This window comes from Narcine bancroftii, chromosome 2 (assembly GCF_036971445.1).
Source record: "Narcine bancroftii isolate sNarBan1 chromosome 2, sNarBan1.hap1, whole genome shotgun sequence".
Classification (NCBI taxonomy): Eukaryota; Metazoa; Chordata; class Chondrichthyes; order Torpediniformes; family Narcinidae; genus Narcine; species Narcine bancroftii.
In genome coordinates this window covers 97934967-97962298 of record NC_091470.1, presented here as the reverse complement: position 1 = coordinate 97962298, position 27332 = coordinate 97934967, and the positions used below count along the sequence as shown (strand labels likewise).

General features: G+C 40.0%; 2 protein-coding genes across 13 annotated transcripts in view; both read left to right on the top strand.

Annotated features, from left to right (window-relative positions):
- The first annotated feature begins 593 nt into the window (after positions 1-593).
- ankrd39 (ankyrin repeat domain 39) lies at positions 594-13320 on the top strand. Of its 3 annotated transcripts, none has more exons than XM_069917603.1 (5): positions 594-726; positions 7159-7310; positions 9108-9211; positions 10031-10234; positions 12855-13320. In XM_069917603.1, the coding sequence occupies exons 2-5, from the start codon at positions 7208-7210 to the stop codon at positions 13008-13010; spliced, it is 567 nt and encodes a 188-aa protein (XP_069773704.1). In that variant the 5' UTR covers positions 594-726; positions 7159-7207; the 3' UTR covers positions 13011-13320. The 3 variants fall into 3 exon arrangements, with proteins under 3 accessions (XP_069773704.1, XP_069773705.1, XP_069773706.1); XM_069917604.1 differs by lacking the exon at positions 594-726 and adding an exon at positions 824-1347; XM_069917605.1 differs by lacking the exon at positions 594-726 and adding an exon at positions 5607-6013.
- Positions 13321-18518: 5198 nt separating this feature from the next.
- The window catches only part of LOC138753961 (myoferlin-like), a 128304-nt gene continuing 119490 nt past the window's right edge, over positions 18519-27332 (top strand). For all 10 annotated transcript variants that reach the window (XR_011351526.1, XM_069917595.1, XM_069917588.1 and 7 more), the window contains exon 1: positions 18519-18657. Coding sequence is in view for 9 of the 10 variants with exons in the window: in XM_069917595.1 (XP_069773696.1) it covers positions 18585-18657 (73 nt within the window). In the remaining variant the exon portion in view is untranslated. The remainder of the gene's footprint in view (positions 18658-27332) is intronic.

Here is a 27332-nt window from a genome sequence, read left to right as displayed (position 1 = left end):
ACCAGAAGTTGAGATTAACAGGCTTTAATCACTATAAACAGTTATCTCTTGCATGCTGTTGGCCCAATTCCAAAGCAGTACTGAGGGAGGGGATTGAGCCTTTATTAGGAATCCTGAGGGGGAGGAGTTACAGTATCAGGGGTGGGATAACCTGTACAATACATGTATTACAGTGTTCCACCACAACCATTAAACACGTAGCCACATTTTTTTTGCCATTAAAAGGGGGGGGGTGGTGGAGAGGAGAGAAGTACTTATTGGTGAACTCAACGCTTCAGGCAGCATCAATGGTTGGGAAAAGTATTCGAGGTTAAGGACCATTATCTCTTGTCTTCCATAGATACACCCCTGACCCTCCCTCCTCCCTTGCATTCCTCCGGTATTATGTGCGTTTCTCCAGTTTCCCAGCATCTACTGTCTCTCTTGTTTACCTATTGGTGAACTTTTATTTGTCATGACTGTATATTTAATTAAAAAGAGTACTTCAAAGTAAATTTCATTCTCAATAAATAAAAATACATAGAAGCAGTGCAAGGTCTTTCACAGAGCCACGTTTGAATATACACACAGGAAAGCAAAGTAAGTCTATTCTAGGAAGCCTCCCAAACCAGGAACTGAGAGACGGGGATTCATTGCCTTGGACACATTTATACTCCGCCCCGTGGCTCTCATTGGCTGCGACCTTTCCACTCTCGGTTACACCATGTTCCTTCGAGTTTGTCAGAGGTGAGTAGAATCGAGGCGTTTGCATCGAGAAATATTCAGAGTTCAACGCGCTGTTTTCCCGATGTCCGTGGATTGGGAAATGCTGACTCAGTGGGATTTGTCTGGAAGTGCACGGGGTTTTCGCGGCCACCTTCAGCAGGGTTGCACGCAGGCCCGATCCGTGCAGGCACAATTTTATAACGCTCCCAATGTTTGATAAACGGTCCAGTTTTGCGGAAACGCTCGAGAAAGGAAGGAGTTTGCAGACCAGCTGTGGGCGTGGGAGAGACCCAAGAAAGTCATGGCGACCTCCAACATTCCGCTTTGTCTGGGACTCTCCTGGAATTAAACAATGTCTCTCTTAGATTTTACACAATACGCAAAGAAAAAATCGCGGGGGGTTTGAACGAGCCATGCTGGCCACTTGTTGGCGAGAGATTGACAGCATGAAGATCAGTAAATGGCGACCATCAAAGAGGGACCATAAAATATATAACCGCAGAACGTCCAAGTCTGAAGGAGGAGGCTGGATGTAGAAGGACTGGGGGAGACGAGCAGAGCTTAAACAGCAGAATTAGTTGGACTGATTGGTGCTGAGTGACGCACTGAGACTTGGTGCAGCCAACGCGAGAACACAGTGGGGTAGGACCACCTCCCATTCCCGTGCTGAGATCGAGGGGAAGTCCTTCAAACAAGGGGGGGGGGGGGGAAGGTGAGAAGGGGGAAGGTGCCACAGTGGTAATTGTGTACACCAGTTGTTTTCAACCTTTTATCTTCCACTCACATCCCTCTATCATCGGTGCTCTGTGATTACTAAGGGATTGCTTAAGGTGGGATGTGAGTGGGAAGGGAAGGTTGAGAATCACCGCTTTACACCCAATTGTTACTGAAATATTTTGCTTGAGAAAAATTGTCATTGGCCCATTTCCTTTGGAGTTATGAAACCACGCACATAACGAGTCAATTAGGGACGATCAAAACAGTGGTTTTCAAACTTTTTATTTCCACCCACATCCCACCTTAAGCAATCCCTTACTAATCACAGACCACTGATGGCAGAGGGATTACTTCAAGTGGTATGTGAGTGGAAAGAAAAAGGGTATGAACCATTGGTTTACATGGAATCGAATATAACCAGGCACAAGTGACGGGAATCTATGGATATGAAAGGGTGGGAACACTACGGTTTTAAATAATTTATTGTGAATAATCTATTTTTTGGTTTTTTTAAAAAAGTTTCCCTGCTGTACACAATATTGATCCACGCTGTTTCCTGAGTCTTCTTGACTTTTGCCCTCCGTATATTTTTTTGATGCTTTTTTGTCAGTAAATTTCTCAGCTACTGTGGTTCTTTCTGGTACTGAGTTCCTCACTGGCAGCACACTTTCGGAAAGGTGAAGGAACCTGCAGCCTTCTTGTAATCTTAAGTTGCATAGGGCAGCTGATCAAACATCAAACCTGGAAGATCTTGTGAATCAAACATGTTCTCAATTGCCAGAGAAGGCAAGCAGGATAAGATGAACTATGATGTGAGCAGAATTGTGAACTTTAATTAATTATTTATTGATTGTGGACTTCAGGAGGACGAAATCAGGCAGTGGCGTCACTAGGGTTGGTATCACCCAGTGCGCTAACTTATGGTGCGGTAACTCTTTCCACTCCCACCCTCCATGGGCCTCCTCCCGTAACAGAGCGTACAGAATCCTTAGTAATGTTTTTTTGTACTAACATTACTCGTAATTCCCATAGATCACTGAATGTAATTCTTCTTCTTTGGCTTGGCTTTGCGGATGAAGATTTATGGAGGGGTAATGTCCACGTCAGCTGCAGGCTCGTTTGTGGCTGACATGGTTGGAGCGGTTGCAAGGGAAAATTGGTTGGTTGGGGTTGGGTGTTGGGTTTTTCTTCCTTTGTCTTTTGTCAGTGAGGTGGGCTCTGCGGTCTTCTTCAAAGGAGGTTGCTGCCCGCCAAACTGTGAGGCGCCAAGATGCACGGTTTGAGGCGATATCAGCCCACTGGCGGTGGTCAATGTGGTAGGCACCAAGAGATTTCTTTAGGCAGTCCTTGTACCTTTTCTTTGGTGCACCTCTGTCACGGTGGCCAGTGGAGAGCTCGCCATATAACACGATCTTGGGAAGGCGATGGTCCTCCATTCTGGAGACGTGACCCACCCAGCGCAGCTGGATCTTCAGCAGCGTGGACTCGATGCTGTCGACCTCTGCCATCTCGAGTACTTCGACGTTAGGGATGAAAGCGCTCCAATGGATGTTGAGGATGGAGCGGAGACAACGCTGGTGGAAGCGTTCTAGGAGCCTTAGGTGATGCCGGTAGAGGACCCATGATTCGGAGCCGAATGTAATTAGTAGTGAGATAAACAACTAGCAAAATTAAAATTGCACCTTTAAATTGCAATACACACTGCCTAAATGTATTTACATTTTCATGGTTTCATGTGGTTAAAGTGAAAATTTGGTAAGAAAACAGCAAAATTCTAAATTAATCATAAACTTTATTTTTACACGAGGTACTTTAATGGATTAAGTATGCATAATCAATAATGGCTCAAATAATGGAGAACATTATTCAGTAACAAATGCATATGGAAATATAGTCAAATGAAAAAAATACCATAAAAATAAACAGGAACAAATACACAAGCATTTAATGAACATCTCGACTAATTTTGAACTTTCCTCGGCTTCAAAGCTGCAAACTTGTGAATCACTTCATCGAAATCAATGCCTTTCACCAACTCACTTTCAATTGATCGCGAGATTGGAAAACCTGTCTGTCCCATGGTAGATCGCAAATAGTTCTTTGAATTTCAGCTTTGAAAAGCTCCTCTCACATGAAGCCACAGACACAAAGATTGTCAGAAATACAGTAAAACCTCGTTAGAACGCGGTAGTTGGGGTCCAAGATTTCATACCATGTTACAGCTGAGTCACGGAACAGATGCAGACATGTCATGATTCAGGAAGCAGGAAAAGAGAATAATGTGACTCAAACCCTATAATAAGACCTTTAAGACTTTTAAACTCCACATATTAACATGCACCTCTTGTAAATGAGTCATAAGAATCTATTTTTGAGTTTGTGGCTGTTCGCCACTGTTAGCCTGGCATCCTAAAAGTCAATGTTTGGGGTCCACGGACACCCGTGCTATAAGCGATTCCATGGATTAACGAATCGCATTCTAACGAGGTTTCACTGTAATTTTAGGCTTAGTGAAAGGGTTGAGAGAGATACTATGATATCCCATTCAGCTGTGAATGTCAAAATGTCTAATGTTGCCCAATCTTTAGCTTCTTCCAGATCAATTTCTGCTGCTTTCAGGTGCCTTCTAAGCCTCGGATTTTCTATTAAAACTCACTCTCGGATACCTCATCATAGAAAGTGGTCAATTTTGGAATGGACACCCTTAACTCTTCTTCAGTGGCAGATAGGAGACTCTTCACTTGAACAGCCTCAAACATGGCTACTATTTCCTTGATGGCTTTTGATCTGATCTGGAGTTCCGAATGAAAGCAATTAATGCACTCAAGCAGCGCCCTCTTATTTTCTTGCAGAGTGAGTCCAGCATTGCTTGCCTGCTACCCTCCATCCTCTTCTTGAACCTGGCTCTTCACTTTACTGCAATTCCATATTCGTCTGATTTTAAAAGCGCCTGTCCGATTGCATACACCTCGTTGTGCCTCTCCTGCAGAAAAAGTCTTAGCGTCTCTCACTTTGTCTCCACCTTGTCGAGAGTTAAGACCTTAGTCTACAGGTACTGCTCTGTAAGATTAACTTCCTGAAGTACATCACACCAGAAGTACAAGTAGCACAGAACAGTGAAATCACAGACAGTAGGCAAAATACTTTGTGCTGCTTCTCTGGTGTCCAAATTTCTATGTGGATCATAAAGATCTCCTTAATATCACTTCTATTATTTACAGTATCATGCTAGAGTCACTTTCACCACTTTCTTCTATTTCAAATTCTGTCATTTCCACTCCTTGCTCTTCTGAAGAATATATGCTAGCATCAGAAGAATATCAGCTTTAATTAATTGGATACTGACGAACAGTGTCTTTTGATGAATCCTGAACATCATCCAGTCTTTTGACATATTGAAGCATGGATCCATTGTTCTTACCTCTTTTGCTGGCATCCACTTGGCCTCTTTGATACTGATTTATACTTTCAATATGGCGTGATTGAATATCCTGCACAATAAAAAAAAAGACAAATTAGCAATATTTGAAAAATATATATTGTAAAAATATAGAATAATATGTGATAAATATAGTTGTAAATTGTTTAAATCTAATATTTCTTAGATTATATGAATACTAACAACAAAATTGTTTTGCAAAATCTTTCTACATTAAATTGCAACATTATTAGTAACTGAGCGGAAGCTTTTTTTAAATTTCTCCTCTCTTTCCTTTAATTATAACTTTATTCTCAAAAAATTAATTGATGTAGGTTCACAAATACTAATGACCATAATAGTGTAGCTAAAATACCAGAAAATTTGACAAAAGCAGCGACTATAAAAACACTAGCAGTGATGAAAACAACAGCACGTGCAGATAAAACCATGTGATTCAAAGCATCATTGCAATTGGGTAATAATGACAGCTCTGACCAGAGGGCATTAGAAGGTTCAAAAAGTAAATTAGCATCAAGTTTTAGCCTTGTAAGTATATTGATATACTGGGCTTACGAAAAATGCTTTTGTTGTTATAACTAACTTCAGGGATATTTTTATTAAAATAATACATTTTTGCTGAATCACTGTACAAAAATTTTATAGAGTCATTTTGGTGTCACCCCCTCTGATAGTGTCACCCGGTGTGGTCCGCACCCCCCTCATGATGCCAGTGAAATCAAGAGAATATGAACCAGTCCTCGTTGAAAGGTCAGCAGTGGAAAAGGTTAAGAACTTCAAATTCCTGGGTGTCAACATCTCTGAAGATCTGTTCTGGGGTCTTCATGTCAATGCAATCACGAAGAAAGCTTGCCAGCGGCTATACTTCGTGAGAATTTTGAGATCTGGTATTTCATCAAAAGCTCTTGCAAATTTCTACAGGTGCACCGTGGAGAGCACTCAAACTAGTTGCATCACTGGTATGAAGGTGCCAATGCACAGGACAGGAAAAGACTACAGAGAGTTGTGACCCCACTGCTATTACAGCCATCAGTCTCCACTTCATCGAGGACATCTACATGAGGCAGTGTCTTAAGAAAGCAGCCTCTCTCCTCAAGGACCCTTACCACCCAGAACATCCCCTCTGAACACTGCTTCCCTCAGGGGAAAAAGGTACAGGTACCTGTAATGGAAGATTTAAACTGTGTCTTTTGCAGTCTTTGATTCTGTAAGGCTGAGAACCTGTTTGGAATCAGCAGACATCTAAATTCCACCATGAGCCCAGGATGCATATTTAGTAAACACCCACCATGAGGCCCAGGATGCAGTTGAATAGGAAGACATTATCTAATTTACACTTATGAGGCCCAGAGCAATTTACATTTGTTGGTCGCAGACTGTCAGGAGACCTTGAAGATAATTAAACCATTTGTTCAAAGAGATAGGATTTGAAGTAAACAACTTTTGGGGTGATATGAGCCATGGTCCCACTGCTGAAGAGAGAGACTCTCCAAGAGGTGGCAACATCTCTCAGCAAGAGGAAGATAATAAACCATTTGTTCAAAAAGATAGGATTTGAAGTAAACAACTTTTGGGGTGATATGAGCCATGTCCCACTGCTGAAGAGAGAGACTCTCCAAGAGGTGGCAACATCTCTCAGGAAGAGGAAGATAATAAACCATTTGTTCAAAAAGATAGGATCTGAAGTAAACAACTTTTGGGTAATATAAGCCCTGGTCCCACTGCTGAAGAGAGAGACTCTGGAAGAGGTGGCTACATATCTCAGCAAGAAGAAGAACTTCAAGAGTCCAGCTAACGTCTCGGTCGAGGGAGGTAGAGAAGCTGCTACCGGCGCCCCGACAACCTACTACAAGTGTGCCTCGCTTCGGCAGTTGGGACCAGTCCAGGCATTGATAAGTATAATTGGGAAGGGCCTGCATATTGTAGTGTGAATTCAGCTTTAGATTTAGTAATAAAGACTTGTATAAACTGAACTGCTCTCGGTGTGTGTGTCTATTTTCTTTCGGTAGCTCGAACACTGTGACCAATCTAAAACGAACAAAGTGAGAGGTATAAGTTCACCCACGTCAGTACCTAAGGACAAATTCCCAATGGTACAAAAATAGGTTCTTCCTCTCTGCCATCAGATTTCTGAATGGACAATGAACCACAGACACCATCTCACTTTCTCTACTTTTGCACTTATTAAAAATGTAATTTATAGGAATATTTATACCTGTGATGCTCCCGCAGAACAACAAATTTTGTGACATGTTCATGACAATAAATACTGATTCTGATTCTAAATTCTCTTGCAGCTGACTTCTGTTGGTCTATGGGGCATCAGATCCACTGTCAACAAGACCCATGGCGTCGGCTAACCATAGTTTGGACTGTGCCTGCTGTTCTAGTGACTCCTCAGTGCCAAGAAGTGTACATCAGACACTAGAAGAAATGGATTTTGACAGAGGTACAGCATTTAAGCAAGGATGTTGGTGGGGGGAAAAATATTGGTCAGTCAGCCAGGAACTCCTTCATTCTTGACTAATAGTGTTTTGGAATCTTTTGTATCTACCTGAGAAATTAGTTGGAGTCTTCCTGATAATGAAGGAAAATATTTTTTTTACTCCCTCCTCAAACAAATAATGTATTAGCCTCGAATTGTGCTGGTAATGAGTTTGCACAGGCCGATTTGCTGAATTGCTTGAGAACCCCCAACTCAACAAAAGTTGAGCAAATTTAAGTTTTTGGGAGTCACTATCTCAGAGGATCAATGGGATCATGAAGAAAGCATGTCGGCACCTCTACTTTCTCAGGAGTTTATGGAGGTTTGATATGACACCAGAAGGTCTGGCAAATTTCTACAGGGGTGTGCTGATTGGCTGCATCATGGTCTGGTATGGGGACACCAATACCCCTGAACATAAAGCCTAGGACATCACAGGCAAAACCTTCCTCACTATTGACAACATCTATAGGGAAGACTGCCATCGAAGAGCAGCAGCAATCATCAAGGACCCACACCACCCAGCACAAGCTCTGTTGTCACTGCTACCATCAGGAAAGAGGTACTATCTAGGTGCCACCAGACTCGCCCCACCAGGTTCAGGAACAGCTGCGACCCCTCCACCATCAGACTCCTCAAAGACAAACTCAATCAAAGACTCATTTAAGGACTCTGACTTGTGCATTTTATTGATTTTCTTTTTTATTCTCTCTGAATTGCACAGTCAGTTTGTTTACATTTGTTATGTGTTTATGGTTCTTTATTTGTTTATGTGTATACGCTGTGTACAGTTTTTTTTGCATGACCAATTAGTGGTAATTCTGCAGCGCCCGCAGGAAAAAGAATCTCAGGTTTGTGTGATGCCATGTATGTGCTCTGACAATACATCTGAAAATATGAACTTCTTCAGGAACTTCTTTCTGTTCCTCCTTCCCAAAGTTAGCAATGAGAAGAGCGACTAGGGTAATGGGGATCCTTTATGATGATGTCTGCCTTCATGAAATAGAGCCTCACATAGTTAACTTCCATGTGGATGGGAGGTCAGTGCCTGTGCTGAACTTTTGTATGTTTGCTCCTGTCTGCAGCCATCTTTGTTCCTGGACTACTCGAATGACCAAATCAGGCCATGATGCAACCCATCAGTAAACATTCTACAGCCCACCTGTAGCATATTCAAGGACTTGCCATATCTCCTCAGACTTCTTAGAAAGTAGATCAAATGATTGCTCCAAGTGGAGCAAGGGGCATTCAGGATGGCAGTGACAATTTTGAATTCATGTATCAGAAGTACACAAAGGATGCACCACTTCTCAGACCACCAAAATGCCCTTCCAAGCATCTCTGATTCCATCTATAGCAGAGTCCATTGGTCACTCATTTTTATCAGCCACACCTAAGAATTCACAAAACCATAGTGGATGAAAGTCATCCATGACCCTAAGTGACTCCATAAAATGAACTTGATTGCTAGACATGGAGCAGCTGCCTTTCATCTATGTTAGGAATAATATCAGGCAGGGGTAGAAGTATAAATATGAAGTCACTTTCCAGGCCCATGAATGGGTGATTCTTGAACATTAGAGAAACACCTGAATAGCAATGAGCCATTTAGATATGGAGTTAGTGGCATGTGACTAAATCTAATCAGTAATCAGGCAGGAAGTCTGCGTAGCTTTAAAAAAATACTTACATGGAGCAAGTTTTATGAGCCAAATAACTGGGAAATCATTTGACTGAGTTTCTGCTCTTTCCTCTATGTAGGCATCTGGTCAGCTGCCTGTAATGGTGAATTCAGTAGGGTGCAGAGTTTTTTGGAAAAGGGAACTGATCCTAATTCACCTGATCTATCAGGCTACACAGCATTGGTGAGTTAATGCTTTGCAAAGTGATCTCCATTGTAAACTGTCAAAGATCACCTCATTTAACTCACTGCCCAGAGTGGTAAGGGTGGAATTATCTTTGGATCACTAAGCAATTTACATCTTGGAAAAGGATTGTAAAGATCAATGCATTTACAGTGCCCTCCATAATGTTTGGGGAAAAGACATTTTTTTAAACTTTATTTGCCCCTGTGCTCCACAGTTTTAAATATGTAATCAAACAATTCACATGATTAAAGTGCACATTCCACATTTTATTAAAGAGTTTTGTGTTATGGAAGGTGGTAGCTGAATGCCCTGTATTCATGTGTATGACTTGATGGTAACTGCAGGGCTTGATAGTCCCATGAGTTTACTGCATTTTTCTATCTTGGAGCCAGGCATTGAGGGCTTTGGATGTCCCATCCTATGACCCTACGTGATCAACTGTCATGTATTTTGTACATGGAACACATGGCAGTTGTGATCAGAGAAATGGATTTTTCACTGAATGTGGCATCAATAGAGGACACAGATTGACAACAGGTTTAAAGTGAGTTCAAAATTTTTACAAAAGTGGTCAGGATTGCAAAAATAGTCATATTCATAAGGGAGTGGTATAATTCCCTGAACAAAACATTTACAGTACTTGGTGGAATGGTTAGGATAATTACTGGATAACTCTTTCACAGAGAAATGTCATCCAACATGGGGCTAATGAAAAACTAGCTGACCCAAAAGAAGAGGGGAAGTTTAATGATTAAAGGCATTTTTTTTCTCTCAGTTGAATGCTCCTTCCAGGTTACCTCTGTATTTTGTTCACAGCACTATGCCAGTCGCCGTGGTGATTATGACATCTGCGCGTATTTGCTGAATAATGGAGCAAACAGCAATGCTCAGACCAAAGGAGGGGCAACCCCACTCCACAGGGCTGCCTACTGTGGCCATCTCCTTGTTCTCAAGCTACTACTATCCTATGGAGCAACCCCGACTATCACAGATGATGACGGTGCGACCCCCTTACATAAGGTATGGTGATACGTCGGCGCCTTTGCTTTGCTCAAATATAGTCATCTTTTGTTTAGAAATCCATGTTACAGTTTCACCTTGCTCTTTGCAAAAGGGGGCTTATCAACCTCATGCAAAATATCACACTGATGTGCCAAACAAAAGTCATCCAATCCTTGATCCCACACATCTCCCTTAAACTTCCTCCCCCTCACCTTAAACACACATCCTTTAGTATGTGACACTTTTAGCTTGGGAAAAAGATTCTGACCATCCACCCTATCAGTGATTCTCATGATCTTATACACCTCTCTCAGATTATCCCTCAGGCTCGCTCGTATGCTCCAGAGAAAGAACCCACGTTTGTCCAATCTCTCCCCATAACTCATACACTCTAGCCAACATCTTCTACCATCAAGTTCATTTATCATTCGATTGAACAAGTATGACCTGACGAAACGGCGTTCTCCGCTCCTTGATGCAACACATATATAAACATAACATACATACAGACAAATGATACATATGCACAGTATGTTTATAAATAAATATTATTGTTAAGTAAAGAGTAAAGTCACTGCCCATGGGAAGAAGCTGTTTGTCAGCCTGGTGGTTCAATCCTGAAGTTGTGCCCTCTTGTCCTTGACACCTCTACCACGGGAAACAACTTTGCCACATCTATTCTGTTCAGGCCTTACATTATTCAAAATGCTTGTGAGGTCTCCCCTCAGTCTTCTGAACTCCAAGGAGTACAGTCCAAGAGCCGTCAAGTGTTCCTCAAATGCTAATCCCTTCATTCCACGAATCATTCTTGTAAATTTTCTCTGAACTCTCTCCAAGCCAGCACATCGTTCCTTAAATAAGGAGCCCAAAACTGTACCCATACTTCAAGTGAGGCCTCACCAATGACTTATGAAGCCTCTACATCATCCCTGCTCTTGTATCCTATTCCTGTGAAAGAATGTTTAATAAATATGCTTAACAAAGAGTTAATGAATTAGGTGAGAAAATATAGTAGTTTCCTATAAAATGGTGGGAATATAATTGCCTTCAAACATGACCTTCTATGTGCTGTAGTGAAATAGTAACTAACACCACAAAAATGTAAATACACCTTGACTAAAGGACACCCTGACATTTCTCAGCCATCTATAGACACAAGGGAACATGTTGTGTTTAAAAAAAATAAGAAAACACCAGCTGTGTGAAACTTGTAGGGTCTCTTACAGACGTTTGCCCAAAGGTGTATAAAAGTGCAATGAACATTCCTTATGCTTTAAGTGGGGCTTAGTATTGAGAACGAGTAACTAAACTCATTCTTGGTACCCATCACTCCCGCTAGCTTTATCAAGGTTGAATAAAGAAACTGTTGTACGCTTAATTGGTTCTGCTGTGGGTTTTATTACAGTGCGAGCTGACTTTCACATTCCTCTAGATATGAATGCCCATATTGCTTTTGCCTTCAGCACCGATTCTAACTGGAGAGTAACCTTTAGAGTATCCTGTTCAAAGACACCCAAGTCCCTTTGCATCTCCAAATTTTAGATTTTCTCCTCATCCAAATAATAGCCTTTTACCAAATTGCATGACCATACACTTTCCAACATTATATTTCATTTTCCAATTCTCCTTTGTCTCTCTAAAGCTTCTCTGTTTCCCCCTCACTACCTGCCCCTCAACCTATCTATGTATCATCTGCAAACTTAGCCACAAGGTCATTTATACCACCATCCAAAACATTAACATACAATGTAAAAAGAAATGGCCCCAAAACTGATCCCTGGTAACTGATAGACAAACAGAATAGAATATTCCCACTCTATTTCATGGTTATCAGCCAATGCTATACCCATGCAGATACTTTCTCTGTATTCCATGGGCTCTCATTTTGTGAAGCAGCCTCATATGCAACATCATCTGAGGATTTTGTCAAAGGCCTTTGAAAGTCTAAATATACAACATCCACTGCATGTCCTTTGTCTTGCCTGCTTGCGGTTTCCCATAATATTCCCATTTCCTTATAATATTTGGGTTTAATCCTTCCTCAATAAAGGGTGAGAGAGGAGGTCGACTGCATTGTCCCCATCTTCCCTCTTGTTTAATAAAATTGAGTTTGATTTTTGCTGGGATTTATTACAAGAATTCCAACAAAAGACCATAGCCCCAACCCCAAAACACTGACTATTTCTCTTTTCCCAGATGCTGCCTGTGTACCATTTTCCATTTTTAGTTTCAGACTTTCAGCATCTACAGAATGTTTTAATTTTTCACCAATTGGTAGAGAATAGCCTATGCTATTTTTTTTGTCACTATCTGTAGCTCTCCATTTGTTAGCCCAAGGTACCTTTTTTACCCATCAAACTGGTTACACACCTGTTCCAGAGTGGGTGGATGGGTCCAAGTTGCTCTTCTACTTGTAATTTCTGGATGGCAGGAATAAGAGAGGGATTCTCTCCAGGCTACTTTCCTTGCACTTCTGATATGGTTATGAAGAAACAGTCAATGTGCTTGATTTGTGCATCTCACTCAGCTTCCACTAACATTCACAGCTTAATTAGCCAACAACATGCATAGAATTGGCTCTCTCAATGAAATTATTGCAGAAAAAATGCTTTACAAGTTGTAAATCTTTTGTCCATAGGCTGCAGAAAGGGGTCATGAAGAGGTTTGCGATGTTCTTCTTCAGGAAAATCCTGCCCTCAGGACAATAAAAGACAGAAGATCCAGAGAACCTCATGATCTGGTGATCGACCATCCAACTTTGAAGGAGCATCTGCAGCCCAGGATTTCAACGTAATCACCATTTTCAAGATTTAATGAGTCTTTGCAACATCATCTGTGGATTTTGGAAAAGCAAGAGTTTTTTTCAATCACTAAGCCATGTTGGGGACATGCCTGGAGACCACCAAGCCCATGTGGCTTGACATGCTGATCATGTGGCTTGACACGCGGATCAAATCTTCTCTCGTCACTCATACTGCAGGCCACAGTTTTCTGGGTTGCTGAATGCTACAGTAATGCAACAACCAATTTGCTACCACTTTATTTTATACTGCTGAATCAGACTCATGTTAAGGTATTAAAATGTTCAAGTTAGTTGATTATTATACATTTATTTTTTTTTCCATGCTGCATTTTACCTTTTCCATCTTTAAATTTAGATATTCTGCACGGTAACAGGCCCTTTCAGCCCATGAGCCCATGCCACCCCAATTACACTCAATTGACTTACAACCCAGTACATTTCGAACGGTGGGATGAAACTAGAGCACCAGAAGAAAATTCAGACACAGGGAGCGTGTACAGACTCCTTATAGACAGCACCAGATTCAAACCCCAGTTGCTGTCACTGTTATGCTGTCACTGTTATGTTGTTGTGCTAACCGTTAGACTAACCATGCAGTTCTCTGCAGTTAATCCTAACCCAAATTAAAAAAATAATTTTATTTAACACAATATCCTCACAGGACTTAACAGGGCAGGATATAATATCAATGACCTCTCTTTCTTTTGAATTGAGGAAACACAGGGCTAATCTATTCAATCTCATACAGAAAATCCATCATTCTAGAAACTAGTCCAGTAAATCCTCACGGTATTCCCTGTAATAACATGTGTATTCATACTCCTAGAGTTTTACAGGCCAGAAATACGCCTTCAGTCCATGCTGACTAATTTGCTCAACTGCCAGGCAGTTTCTTTCCAAGAGTAGCTGTTTCAGTAGAAACAGCTTCTTCCCACAGGCTGTTAACAATCCTAGAAACCCATGAATTGTTTATATATATATATATATATATATATATATATACATATATAAATTTATTTATTTTGGATCGCTGCATATATATGTCATTTGTGTGGGGTGTACTGTTTATCTATGCGTATCTATAGCTTATCTCTGGACCATAGGCTATTTTGTCGGATTGTATATGTGAGAGTTTGAGGAGATTCGGTATGTCACCAAGACTCTTGAAAACTTCTACAGGTGTACTGTAGAGAGCATTCTGACTGGTTGCATCACTGCCTGGTATGAAGGAGCCAATGCTCAGGACAGGAATAAACTCCAGAGGGTTGTTAACTCAGCCTACGACATCTCAGGCACCAGTTTTCACTCCATCAACGACATCTACAAGAGGTGGTGTCTTAAGAAAGCAGACTCTAACCTTAAGATTCCCCACCATCCATGGCATTCTCTCTTCACTCTGCTACCATCAGGAAAAAGGTATAGGAGCCTGAAGATGAGCACTCAGTTGCTCAATGACAGCATCCTCCCCTCTACCATCAGAGTCATGAATGAACAATGAACCAAAAACACTGCCTTGAAATGTGGTTTATAGAAATATTTACACTGTGATGCTTCCACAAAACAACAAATTCTGATTCTAATACAATTAGATGACAATAAACTTGAACTTGATCGACATTCGGATTCCAAAACTGCACAATTTTTAAGTAATTTTGCCAAGTCCATAAATAATAGGGTTCAGACTTCCTTACACCTTAGTAAGGTTCTGATAATAAATGCTGACATACAGCATGTCTTCCAAGATAATTTCCCCATCTGTGGCAAATATAGATGCTGGAAAAATGGAGCACATATTGGAGGAATTAGACAGTATCCATGCTTTCTGGCTGCAACCCTTCAGCATGGTGTGTTGGTCTTAAGTGATCTTTACATAAGGACAGCAAGGGCACTTTGAACATCAACATTTCCCAAGCTGTGCTCCTGTATGTTGTGCATCAGTGGCCACATTCCAGACCGAGCTTCCACATGCAAAGAAGCGTACATCAGGTTGTTCTTTATTGACTACAGTTTGGCATTAAACACCATCATCCCCTCAAAACTGATAGCAAACTCCAAGACCTAGGTGTTAACACCCCACTATGTAATTAGATCATGGATTTTCTTACCTCCCAACCACAATCAGTGAAGATTGATAAAAACTTCTCCATAAACTTCCTGCTCTACTCACTTTACACCTACGACTGTGTAGCTCAGAATGACAATAACACAATCTACAAATTTCTCGATGATACCATGGTAGTGGGTTGTATAAAGGAAGGGGATGAATCAGTGAACAGGATGGAGATTGGAAACTTGGCTGAATGCATGATCAACAACCTTGCACTCAATGTCACCAAAACTAAGGAGCTGATTGTTGACTTCAGGAGTGGAAAGCCAGAGGTGTACAATCCAATGATCATTGGTGGATCAGAGATGGAGAGGGTGAGAAAAGTTAGGTTCTTGGGAGTCACTACTTGGAGGATCTTTCCTGGACCCAACACACTAATTGGATCATGAAGAAAGCACGTCAGCACCTCTACTTCCTCAGGAGTTTGCTGAGTTTGTTATTTCTACAGAGATGTGGTGGAAAATATGCTGACCACGTGCCAGGACAGGCAAAACCTTTCCAACTATTAAGTACATCTATTGGGAACGCTTCCGTCAGAGGGCAGCAGAAATCATCAAAGACCCACTCTCTGTTCTCACTGCTACCATCAGGAAAGAGATATGTGTAACAAGACTCACACCACCAGATTCAGGAACAGCTGCTACCCCTCCACCATCAGACTCCTCTGACAAACTCAATCAGAGACTCATTTAAGGACTCGTGCACATTATTCATTTTCTTTGTTCTCTCTGTATTGCGCAGTCAGTTTGTTTACAGTTCTTTGTTTACATGTTTTGTGCTGTGTACAGTTTACTTTTGGTAAGAAAAAGGAATCTCAGGATTGTATGTGATGTCATGTATGTGCTCTGACAATAAATCTGAAATTTGAATCTGAACATTTACAGCAGGTCTGTGTGACCCCCAGTTCCCTTTCTACACCTCATCTGAGTTTGTCTCCACAGCAAACATAAAATTATGACATTTGGCCGAATTTGGTGTATTGTGCAGAGTTTTGGTCACCTAACTACAGGAAAGATATCAGTAAGATTGATAGAGTACAGAGAAGATTTACTAGGATGTTGCTGAGACTTAATCTAGGGAAAGATTAAACAGGTTAGAACTTTATTCCCTGGAGTGTAGAAGAATGAGAGGAGATTTGATCAGCAAAATTATGAGGGGTATAGACAGAATAAATGCAACTAGGCTTTTTCCACTGAGGTTAGATGAGATACAAATCACAGGGCATGGGTTAAGGGTGAAAAGGGAAATGTTTCAGTAAAACTTCTTCAGACAGAGAGTGATGGGAGTGTGGAACAAGCTGCCAGCTGAACTGGGGTCAATTTTAACATTTAATAAACATTTGGGCAGGTACATGGATGGGAGGTGTATGGAGAGATAGGGACTTGGTGCAGGTCAGTGGGACTAGGCTCAAGGATGAAGGGCGGAAGCCTGAACCGTTGATTATGTATTTTTACCTTTGTTGCATGTGTGATAAGGACACTGTTTAACCTGCTGAGTTTCTCCAGCATTTTGTGTTTTTTTACTTCAATCTCATTGTCTTCAGATTTTCGAGTTATACTTTAGTCAGAATAATAGTTCAGCACAGGCTAGATGGGCTTGTTTTCTGCACTGTTCCATGCCCCCCCACCCGGTCCTCACTTCAGCCACAGCACTGATTTTATGTCAGCCAAGGGCAATTACCTTTAACTATTACGGGCAACAGGTTTGTTGTGTATGCACTCACACAATTAAGACTCAGGGAGTTGATGCTTTCTCATCCTTCTGTTAGACTAACATGGCTACTGACACACAGGGTTCTGCAATCTGTCCCCCACTTGAACAGAGTATGAGCAGGGGCTCAATTTTTATGATTACTCCTACCATGCGTCTTTATATTGTCTATAATCCTGTACCAGAACTCTCTTGCCCACTTCCAATGTTCTCGGTGAGGTTTGTGGCGATGCTGTTTTTTGCAATCGGAGACTCAGATCTGGATGAACTGTGGACAGCCTGGTCCACAGGTTGTGGCCAAACAAGTGGTAGAATGCGGCGTGTTTCTATATCCCAATAGGAAATCTGCGATTTTGTGTGTCCAGGAGGCATTTAGAGGTTTCATGGTTTTCAATGCTCTTTTGAACGTTTGTACAAAACATCCTGCCTCCCCATTAGTACTTGGGTGATAGGGTGCGGACAAAATATGTCTGATATTGTTGTCATGCATAAATTTTTTTAAATGTTCTGATGTAAATTGTGGCCCATTTTCCGTAACTAATTCATGAGGCAATCTGTAAGTGGCAAATATAGCTCATAGACAGTCAATTGTGAGATCTGCTTTGGTATTTTTCAGCTATGAAACTACTGGCCATTTGGAGTGTGCGTCCACAGCTATTAGGAAAGTCTCACCCATGAATGGTCCAGCGAAGTCTACATGAATCCAACGCCAGGGTTTGAATGGCCATTTCCATGGGTTAGCTTCAGCTTGTGGCATATTTGGTTGCATTGTCTGGCATACTTTGCATTCCTCTACTGTTGTTTCAATGTCTCCGTCTATGGAGGGCCACCAGACCAGTGCCTTAATTCATACCATTCCTGGATAGGTGTGGTATAGTTCTGATAACATGGCAGTTTGCCATTTGGCTGGAATAATTGTTTGGGTACCCCACAGTAAACATCCGTCTTCGACTAGCGGTATGTGTGATAAGGTTTTAGATCTTCTGGGATGACTTCAGATTCGGGCCTCCCAAAGGGTGAAGTATAGGATCTTGCCTTTTTGGGTTTCCTGTCCGATCATCTGGAAGCGCTTTCCTCTTAATCTTTTGGCGGGAATTTGTTGGGATTGTTAGGTAGTCGTTTTCTACCTTTCTTCTGTTGTTTTCCTTCTCACGTTTGGTGCATGGAGCACGTGTAGGGTTCATTTCGTTCCTCGTTGCCACGCTTGTGAATTTACTCACACAATTAAGACCCGGGGACGTGATGCTTTCTCATCCTTTACTTCTATTAGACTATCATGGCCACTGACACACAGGGTTATAGAGATGGAAGGGTAGGGTCATGATGTGGGCATCATAATGTCCAGCAGAGGGCGGGCTTCTACCCCAATAAGGTTGATGCCATGAGCAGTAACTGGTTGTATTTAAAGGGAATTATCAGCAAACAAGTTGGGAAAGTATAAAAGCACAGTGTTGGCGAAACTCCGCAGGTCGAAGTATACTACAGCTAAAGCTAGGAAGGTGTAGGTTAAGTATATTTTACCTGAGATAGTCAAGTGTGAGGGCGTCGAAAACTGCCTGCCTGCCCTCGCCGCCTCACGTGGTCCCACGTGACCCGGTCGCGTAGTTACCGCCGCCAGCGTCGCTCCTCGGTCACGTGACCACCTGCCCAGCTTCTCTCCCCCCCCCCCCCCCCCTCACGCCGACCGTTGTGGGGCTCCTTCGTCACGCCGCCCGAGGAGGGAGGAGGCCCCTGCGCTGCCGCTGGAGATGCTCAAGGTCGGGGGGCTGTCGGCCTCTGGGCCTCAGAGGTCCCGCCTCTCCGTGTCCGTGCTCTTCAGAGGTGAGGGGCGGGAGTCTCGTCGCCCTCGGTAACAGGTCTGGGGCCTGCAGTGGAAGAGCCAGCCGACCCGGGCAGCGGGGCGCACCCTGTCCTGGACACCCTAACCTGGTCTCTCCAAACTTTGCTGAGTCAACAAGAAAGTTTGCAGATGCTGGGAAAACTTTGCCTCCTTTGAACTAGAATTCAATGATATCAGACTTTTTTCTGCTGGCCCTGTATTTTCCACTGCTTAAAATATTTGACCTTCCTCAGTTGATCCCCGTAACAATATATTGCAATTATAATTGCAAGAAAATATAAGAATTTGGATCATATTCTGTAGTCGTTTTAAGGGAGACTACATCACATTGAGACCTTTCATTCCCACTAATATTTCAACTGTAGTCCCAATATGCCTAATTCTTCTGTTAATTTATCTGATACAGTTTTATTTTCTGTACTACTGCATTTTCTTTTATGTCTGATGGAAACTGAATACACTGGACAACAATCGTTCTTTCAAAAGTTCTGCTTTCTGAAAAGAAGATGAGGATTCTGATAGACAACTTCAAGATTTGCTGCATTACCGGGGAAGTTGACGAAACATTGAATGAACTTCTATTGAATTTAGCATGTTTAATGATGCTGACACATTTCAGTTCCCCATCCCATTCCCTTGCTGTCATGTCTGTCCATGGTCTGATCTTCTATCTGGGCACTCTCCAACCAGATGGCATTAACATCAACTTCCCTGGTTTCTGTAAACCGCGCCCCCCCCCCCCCCCCTCCTGTCGCCTTTCCCCTGGTTTGCTTGCTTTTTCTTGCACTCTCTCCTTTTCCCTTGTCTCCAAAATCAATTCTTACCTCTTATCATATTCAATTAACACCTTTTATTGGTCTGGATTTGTCCCCCAACCAGATTTCCTGTGTTTCATTTTTCTTTGTTTATTCCTTGAAGAAGGTCTAAGAACTGAAACACTGGCAATATATCTATCTCCTATAGACACTGTGAGACTGGCTGAGTTCCTCCAGCATTTCTGTGTGTTTTTACTACAATCACAACATCTGCAGACTTTCGTGTTTCACTCTGCTGACACATTGCATTAGTTCGACTGACCTAAAAATGTTTTGCTACTGATTTTCATCTGTACTCAACATCTGATGCCTCTTCATTGTAAGTGTCCAACAATAGATGCCCTGGTACCGCTTTTCTATGGTCGCTATCTCCTGGTGAAACCTTTCATCATGTTTATAACTGACTGCACCAAGATCAGAAGGGAAGAAAAACGAATGCAGAAAATGAAATATTCAGTGTATGCTTGTGAAGGAAATCACAAAAATTCATTATAATCTAAAAAACAGTGTGTGATAACATTTTAACACCCAAAAATGTTCAGGAAGCAAAATCTTTGCTGTCTAGTGTTATTAAAATTGGAAAATGTTGGTGAATTTTGGGCTGCCAAGGAAGATTGGACAATTCAGTGTGACGGTAGATTATGCTGGTCTATGTGATCTTTGGTTGTCTTGCACATAGAACCTTGTTTGAGGATACCTCTTTCCTGTAGGTAACTTACAATATCCTTTATAATATTTTGAACAAAAATGCTCTTTTCCTTTATTTGCTCCTGTGCTCTAGTTTTAAATTTGTAATCAAATAATTCACATGTCATTAAAGTGCACATTCCAGATTTTATTCAAGATTATTTGTACACATTTTGGTTTGACTATGTAGAAATTACAGCACTTTATACATGGTCTACTCATTTCAGGGTACCATAATATTTGGGACATTTGGCTTCACAGGTGATTATAATTACTCAGGTCTGTTTAATGGCTTAATTGATACAGGTATAAGAGAGCTAGGCTTGCTTCTTAGCATTTGATCAGCTTTAGAGTATGCAGTTGCCATTTTTTGACATGAGTATTAGAGTTGTACCAATAAAAGTTTTTAAAAAGTCCATTGAGGCTGAAAAACAAAAATTAAAAAGTGAGAAATCTCCCAAACCTTAGGATTCCAAAACTAACAATTTGGAACATCGTTTAGAAGAAAGAGCATACTGGTGAGCTCAGTAATTGCAAAGGGACTGGTAGACCATGAGTGGCCTCCACTACTTTTTTTTAAAATTTTTTATTTTTCACACCATAAATCACATTAGCCATGATATACACTTTTTCTTTTTCACACATATTCAGTGACTTTTTCTCCCCCCCCCTCCCTCCTCCCAAGCCACCCCCCCACCCCCCCCCCCTCTCATCCATTTTAGGTATACAATCTAGGTTGCATTAAACCAGTCAGACAATGTTGTCATTCAACAAAAATACACCAGAAATTCTACTGAGTCCATTCTTTTCTTTCCTTCTCCTTCCATCAACTTAGGTAATGTTTGTCCCCGGTAGGTTTTCGCTATTGTATTTAATGTAAGGCTCCCATATTTGTTCGAATATTTCAATATTATTTCTTAAACTATATGTTATTTTTTCTAATGGAATACATTTATTCATTTCTATATACCATTGTTGTATTTTCAAATTATCTTCCAATTTCCAGATTGACATAATACATTTTTTTGCTACGGCTAGGGCTATCTTAACAAATCTTTTTTGTGCATCCTCCAAATCAATTCCAAATTCTTTGTTTTTTATGTTACTTAGGAGAAAGATCTCTGGATTCTTTGGTATATTGTTTTCTGTTATTTTGTTTAATATCTGATTGAGATCATCCCAAAATTTTTCTACTCTCTCACATGTCCAGATTGCATGAATTGTTGTTCCCATTTCTTTTTTAGATCGAAAACATCTATCAGATACTGTTGGGTCCCATTTATTTAACTTTTGCGGTGTAATGTATAGTCTGTGTAACCAATTATATTGTATCATACGTAACCTCGTATTTATTGTATTTCTCATCGTTCCAGAACATAATTTCTCCCATGTTTCCTTTTTTATCTTTATATTTAAATCTTGTTCCCATTTTTGTTTAGTTTTACCATTTGTTTCCTCATTTTCCTTTTCTTGCAGTTTAATATACATATTTGTTATAAATCTTTTGATTAACATTGTATCTGTAATCACATATTCAAGGTTACTTCCCTCTGGTAAACTCAAATTGCTTCCTAATTTATCCTTCAAGTAGGATCTCAGTTGGTAATATGCCAGCGCTGTATCTCCAGTTATATTGTACTTATCTCTCATTTGTTCAAAGGATAAGAATCTACTTCCTGAAAAACAATTTTCTATTCTTTTAATCCTTTTTTTTTCCCATTCTCTAAAGGAAAGGTTATCTATTGTAAAAGGGAGTAGCTTATTTTGCGTCAATATTAGTTTTGGTAATTGATAATTTGTTTTATTTCTTTCTACATGAATCTTCTTCCAAATATTGAGGAGATGATGTAATACTGGAGAAGTTCTATGTTGTACCAATTTTTCATCCCATTTATATAATATGTGTTCAGGTATCTTTTCCCCTATTTTATCTAATTCTAATCTCGTCCAGTCTGGTTTTTCCCTTGTTTGATAAAAATCTGATAGGTATCTTAATTGTGCGGCTCTATAATAATTTTTAAAGTTTGGCAATTGTAAGCCTCCTTGTTTATACCATTCTGTTAATTTATCTAGTGCTATCCTCAGTTTCCCCCCCTCTCCATAAAAATTTCCTTATTATTTTCTTTAACTCTTTGAAGAATTTTTCTGTCAGTTGTATTGGCAATGCCTGAAATAAGTATAATATCCTTGGAAAAATGTTCATTTTAATACAGTTTATCCTTCCTATCAGTGTTAGTGGTAGATCTTTCCAATGCTCTAAATCGTCCTGTAATTTTTTTCATTAGTGGATTATAATTGAGTTTATATAATTGGCCTAGATTTTTGTTTATTTGTACACCTAGGTATCTTATTGCCTGCATTTGCCATCTGAATGGAGATTCCTTCTTAAATTTTGAGAAATCCGCATTATTCATAGGCATTGCTTCACTTTTATTTACGTTTATCTTGTAACCCGACACTTCTCCATATTCCTTCAATGTCTTATATAATTCTTTTATTGATAGTTCTGGTTCTGTTAAGTACACTATAACATCATCCGCAAATAGACTGATTTTATATTCCCTGTCTTTTATTTTTATTCCTTTTATATTATTATCTATTCTTATCAATTCTGCTAGTGGTTCTATAGCTAGCGCAAACAATAAAGGTGATAGTGGGCATCCCTGCCGCGTTGACCTGCTTAAGTTAAATTGCTTTGATACATGTCCATTTACTGTCACTTTCGCTAACGGTCCCTTATATAATGCTTTAATCCAATTAATATACTTCTCCAGTAAACTGAATTTTTGCAATACTTTGAACAAATAATTCCATTCTACTCTGTCGAAGGCCTTCTCTGCGTCTAAAGCAACTGCTACTGCAGGTGCTTTATTTCCTTCTACTGCATGAATTAAGTTAATAAATTTACAAATATTGTCGGTTGTGCGTCTTTTTTTGATAAATCCAGTTTGATCTAAATTTACCATTTTCGGTACATACTCTGCTAATCTGTTTGCTAATAGTTTAGCTATTACCTTATAATCTGTGTTTAGCAAAGATATTGGTCTATATGACGCTGGTGAGAATGGATCTTTCCCTTGTTTTAGTATTACTGTAATTATTGCTGTTTTACATGAATCTGGTAAGCTTTGTGTTTCATCAATCTGGTTCATTACATCCAGGAGGGGCGGAATTAATAAGTCTTTAAATGTTTTGTAGAATTCTATTGGAAATCCATCCTCTCCTGGTGTCTTATTATTTGGTAATTTTTTAATTATCTCTTGTATTTCTACTGTTCCAAATGGTTCTGTTAATTTATTTTGTTCCTCTATTTGTAGTTTTGGTAGTTCAATTTTAGTCAAAAATTCATCTATTTTCCCTTCTTTCCCTTCGTTTTCAGTTCGGTATAATTGTTCATAGAATTCTCTAAAGTTTTCCTTAATTTCTTTTGGATTATATGTAATTTGTTTGTCTTTTTTCCTTGATGCCAATACCATTTTCTTAGCTTGTTCTGTCTTAAGCTGCCATGCTAGGATTTTGTGCGTTTTTTCACCTAGTTCATAATATTTCTGTTTTGTCTTCATTATATTCTTCTCTACCTTATATGTTTGTAATGTTTCATATTTTATTTTTTTATCTGCCAATTCTCTTCTTTTAGTTGAATCTTCCTTCATTGCTAATTTTTTTTCTATGTTTACTATTTCCCTTTCCAACTGCTCTGTTTCCTGATTATAGTCCTTCTTCATCTTGGTTACATAACTTATTATTTGCCCTCTAATGAATGCTTTCATTGCATCCCATAGTATAAACTTATCTTCCACTGATTCCGTATTTACTTCAAAATACATTTTTAATTGTTTTTCAATAAATTCTCTAAAATCCTGTCTTTTAAGTAGCATGGGGTTTAATCTCCATCTATACATTCTTGGAGGGATGTCCTCTAGCTTTACTGTCAATATTAAGGGTGAATGGTCCGATAGTATTCTAGCTTTATATTCTGTTTCTCTTACTCTATCTTGCATACGAGCTGATAACAAAAATAGGTCTATTCTTGAGTATGTTTTATGTCTAGCCGAGTAGTATGAGTATTTCTTTTTTGGGTTTTGTTTCCTCCATATATCCAAAAGTTTCATTTCTTGCATTGATTTAATTATAAATTTGGTTACTTTGTTCTTTCTGTTAATTTTTTTCCCCGTTTTATCCATATTTGGATCCAAATTCAGATTGAAATCCCCTCCTATTAGTATGTTCCCTTGCGTATTAGCTACCTTCAAAAAGATATCTTGCATAAACTTTTGATCTTCTTCGTTAGGTGAATATACATTAAGTAGATTCCAAAACTCCGAATATATCTGACATTTTATCATAACATATCTCCCTGCTGGATCTATTATTTCCTCTTCTATTTTAAATGGCACATTTTTACTAATTAATATAGCCACTCCTCTTGCTTTTGAATTAAACGATGCTGCTGTTACATGTCCTACCCAATCTCTCTTTAATTTCTTGTGCTCCAATTCAGTTCAGTGTGTTTCTTGGACAAATGCTATATCAATTTTTTCCTTTTTCAGTAAATTTAGTAGTTTCTTCCTTTTAATTTGGTTATGTATTCCATTAATATTTAAAGTCATATAGTTCAGCGTAGCCATTTTATACTTTGTTTATCTTCTCTTTCCGTTTTTCCATCATTACCTTTCCTCCTTTTCCATTTCTGTTTTCTTATTTTCAACTCTTTATAAGACAACATTCCTACAACATCCAACATTTTCCTTATTCTCCTATTTATATCTTCTTTATCCCCAATCTCCCCTTCCCCTCCTGAGTTGTCCTTTATCCCTTGTCGGACAACCACATCTCCCCTCTCCATTTGGGTTTGCGAATCCACTCGCAAGCGTCAACTGATTTTGCAGTGACCGCTATTTCCCCCCACCCAGCCCCCCCCAGAAAAGATTTCACTTTTCATATGTAACAAAGGTCACTCTTTTAATTCCCTCCTTATTCTCTCTATTCCATTACCTTCCCTTATTAATTCTTGTCTATACTATCTATATTTTCCTCTAAGTACAGATACATTCACGTATGCACATTGTATCTATTCACTCTTATACCTCTTTACCCACATACATATCAATCGTGATCATTTTTACTCTCATTACCCGTCTTCATCCCTCAGTCTATTTTTGTAATTGTTCTGCAAATTTTCGTGCTTCTTCTGGGTCCGAGAATAGTCTGTTTTGTTGTCCTGGAATAAATATTTTTAAATACCGCTGGATGCTTTAGTATAAATTTATACCCTTTCTTCCATAAAATCGCCTTTGCTGTATTGAACTCCTTTCTCTTCTTTAGGAGTTCAAAACTTATATCTGGATAAATGAAGATTTTTTGCCCTTTATACTCCAGTGGTTTGTTGCCCTCTCTTACTTTTTCCATTGTCTTCTCCAGTACCTTTTCTCTTGTAGTATATCTTAGGAATTTTACTACAATAGATCTTGGTTTTTGTTGTGGTTGTGGTTTAGAGGCCAATGCTCTATGTGCCCTTTCTATTTCCATTTCTTGCTGTAGTTCTGGACATCCTAGGGTCTTAGGGATCCAATCTTTTATAAACTCCCTCATATTCTTGCCTTCTTCATCTTCCTTAAGGCCCACTATCTTTATGTTATTTCTTCTGTTATAATTTTCCATTATATCTATTTTTTGAGCTAACAGTTCTTGTGTCTCTATCGCTTTTTTATTAGATTCCTCCAATTTCTTTTTTAAGTCTTCTACCTCCATTTCTGCTGCTACTGCCCGCTCTTCCATCTTGTCCATTTTCTTTCCCATTTCTGTTAAGGTCATATCTATTTTATTCATTTTCTCTTCTGTGTTGTTTATTCTTTTTCTTAAATCATTAAATTCCTGTGTTTGCCATTCTTTAAATGACTCCATGTATCCTTTAATAAGAGAAAGTACAACCTTTATCTTGCCTTTCTCTTCTTCTTCTATTTCACTGTACTCTTCCTCTTCCTCTTCTTCTTCCTCTGGGTTGGCCATCTGTTGTTTCTTTGTTGCCCTTTTCTTCTCTTCTTTCTTGTTTCCATTGTCTTCTGTGTTCTCTTCTTGCTGCAGGTGTTCTGCAGCTGTTGCCGGCTGTGGAGATCGACTCCCCAGCTGGTCCCCCCTCCCGTCGGTGTGTTTTTTTTCATGCGCATAGCGCATGCGCGACTCCTCGCACATGCGCGGTTGCGCACTTTTACTCGGCTCAGCGAGCCATTTTTGTAGTCCACTATCTACCGACCTGAGGGAGCAGGTTTCTCTCTCCACCGCGGGCCTCTTCGAACAGGTAAGGCCTTCACCTTCTTCCTCCGTTGTCTTCTCTTCCTCTCTTCTTACCGTTGCTTTCGATTTTTCTTTTTTTGTCGCCATCTTCTTTCCACCTTTATACTCACTTTTCTTTAACTTTTATTTCTGTGCCTTTGTGTTTTCCTTTGTTTTTCCCGACTTTTCTGGAGAGGGCTGGAGTTCACCGTCCGGCCACTACTCCATCACGTGACTCCTCCGTCCACTACTGATGACAGAAGAATTCTCATCATAATGAAGAAAAATCTCCAAACTCCTGTCTTGGCAAATCAGAAACATTCTTCAGGAGGCAGGTGTGGATGTGTCAGTGACTAATGTCCACAAAAGACTTCATGAACAGAAATATAGAGTCTACGCTGCAAGATGAAAATCACCAGTTAACCACAGAAACAAGAAGGCCAGATTACAATTTGCCAAGAGGTGTTTAAAGAGCCTGCAGAATTCTGAAATAAGGTATTATGGACAAATGAAACCAAGATGAACCTGTATCAGAGTGATGGCCAGCCCAAAGTGTGCCCAGATCAAAATCATGTCATCTTATCTGTGAAACGTGGTTGTTAAGCCCTGAATGATCCGCTGCCACAGGTACTGACACACTTAATTGATGTAACTGCTGATGGCATTAGTGAAATGAATCCTGAGGTGTAGAGAAACACCTGCTTACGTTCGAGCAAATGGCTCCAATCTCATTGGACGACCCTTCATCCTACAGCATGACAATCATCCAAACCATGCTGTTAAAACAACAAAGGAGTCTTTCAAAGATAAAAAACTAGAAAATTCTTGAATGGCCAAGCCAATTGAGCATGCCTTCCATATGCTGAAGAGAAAACTTAAGG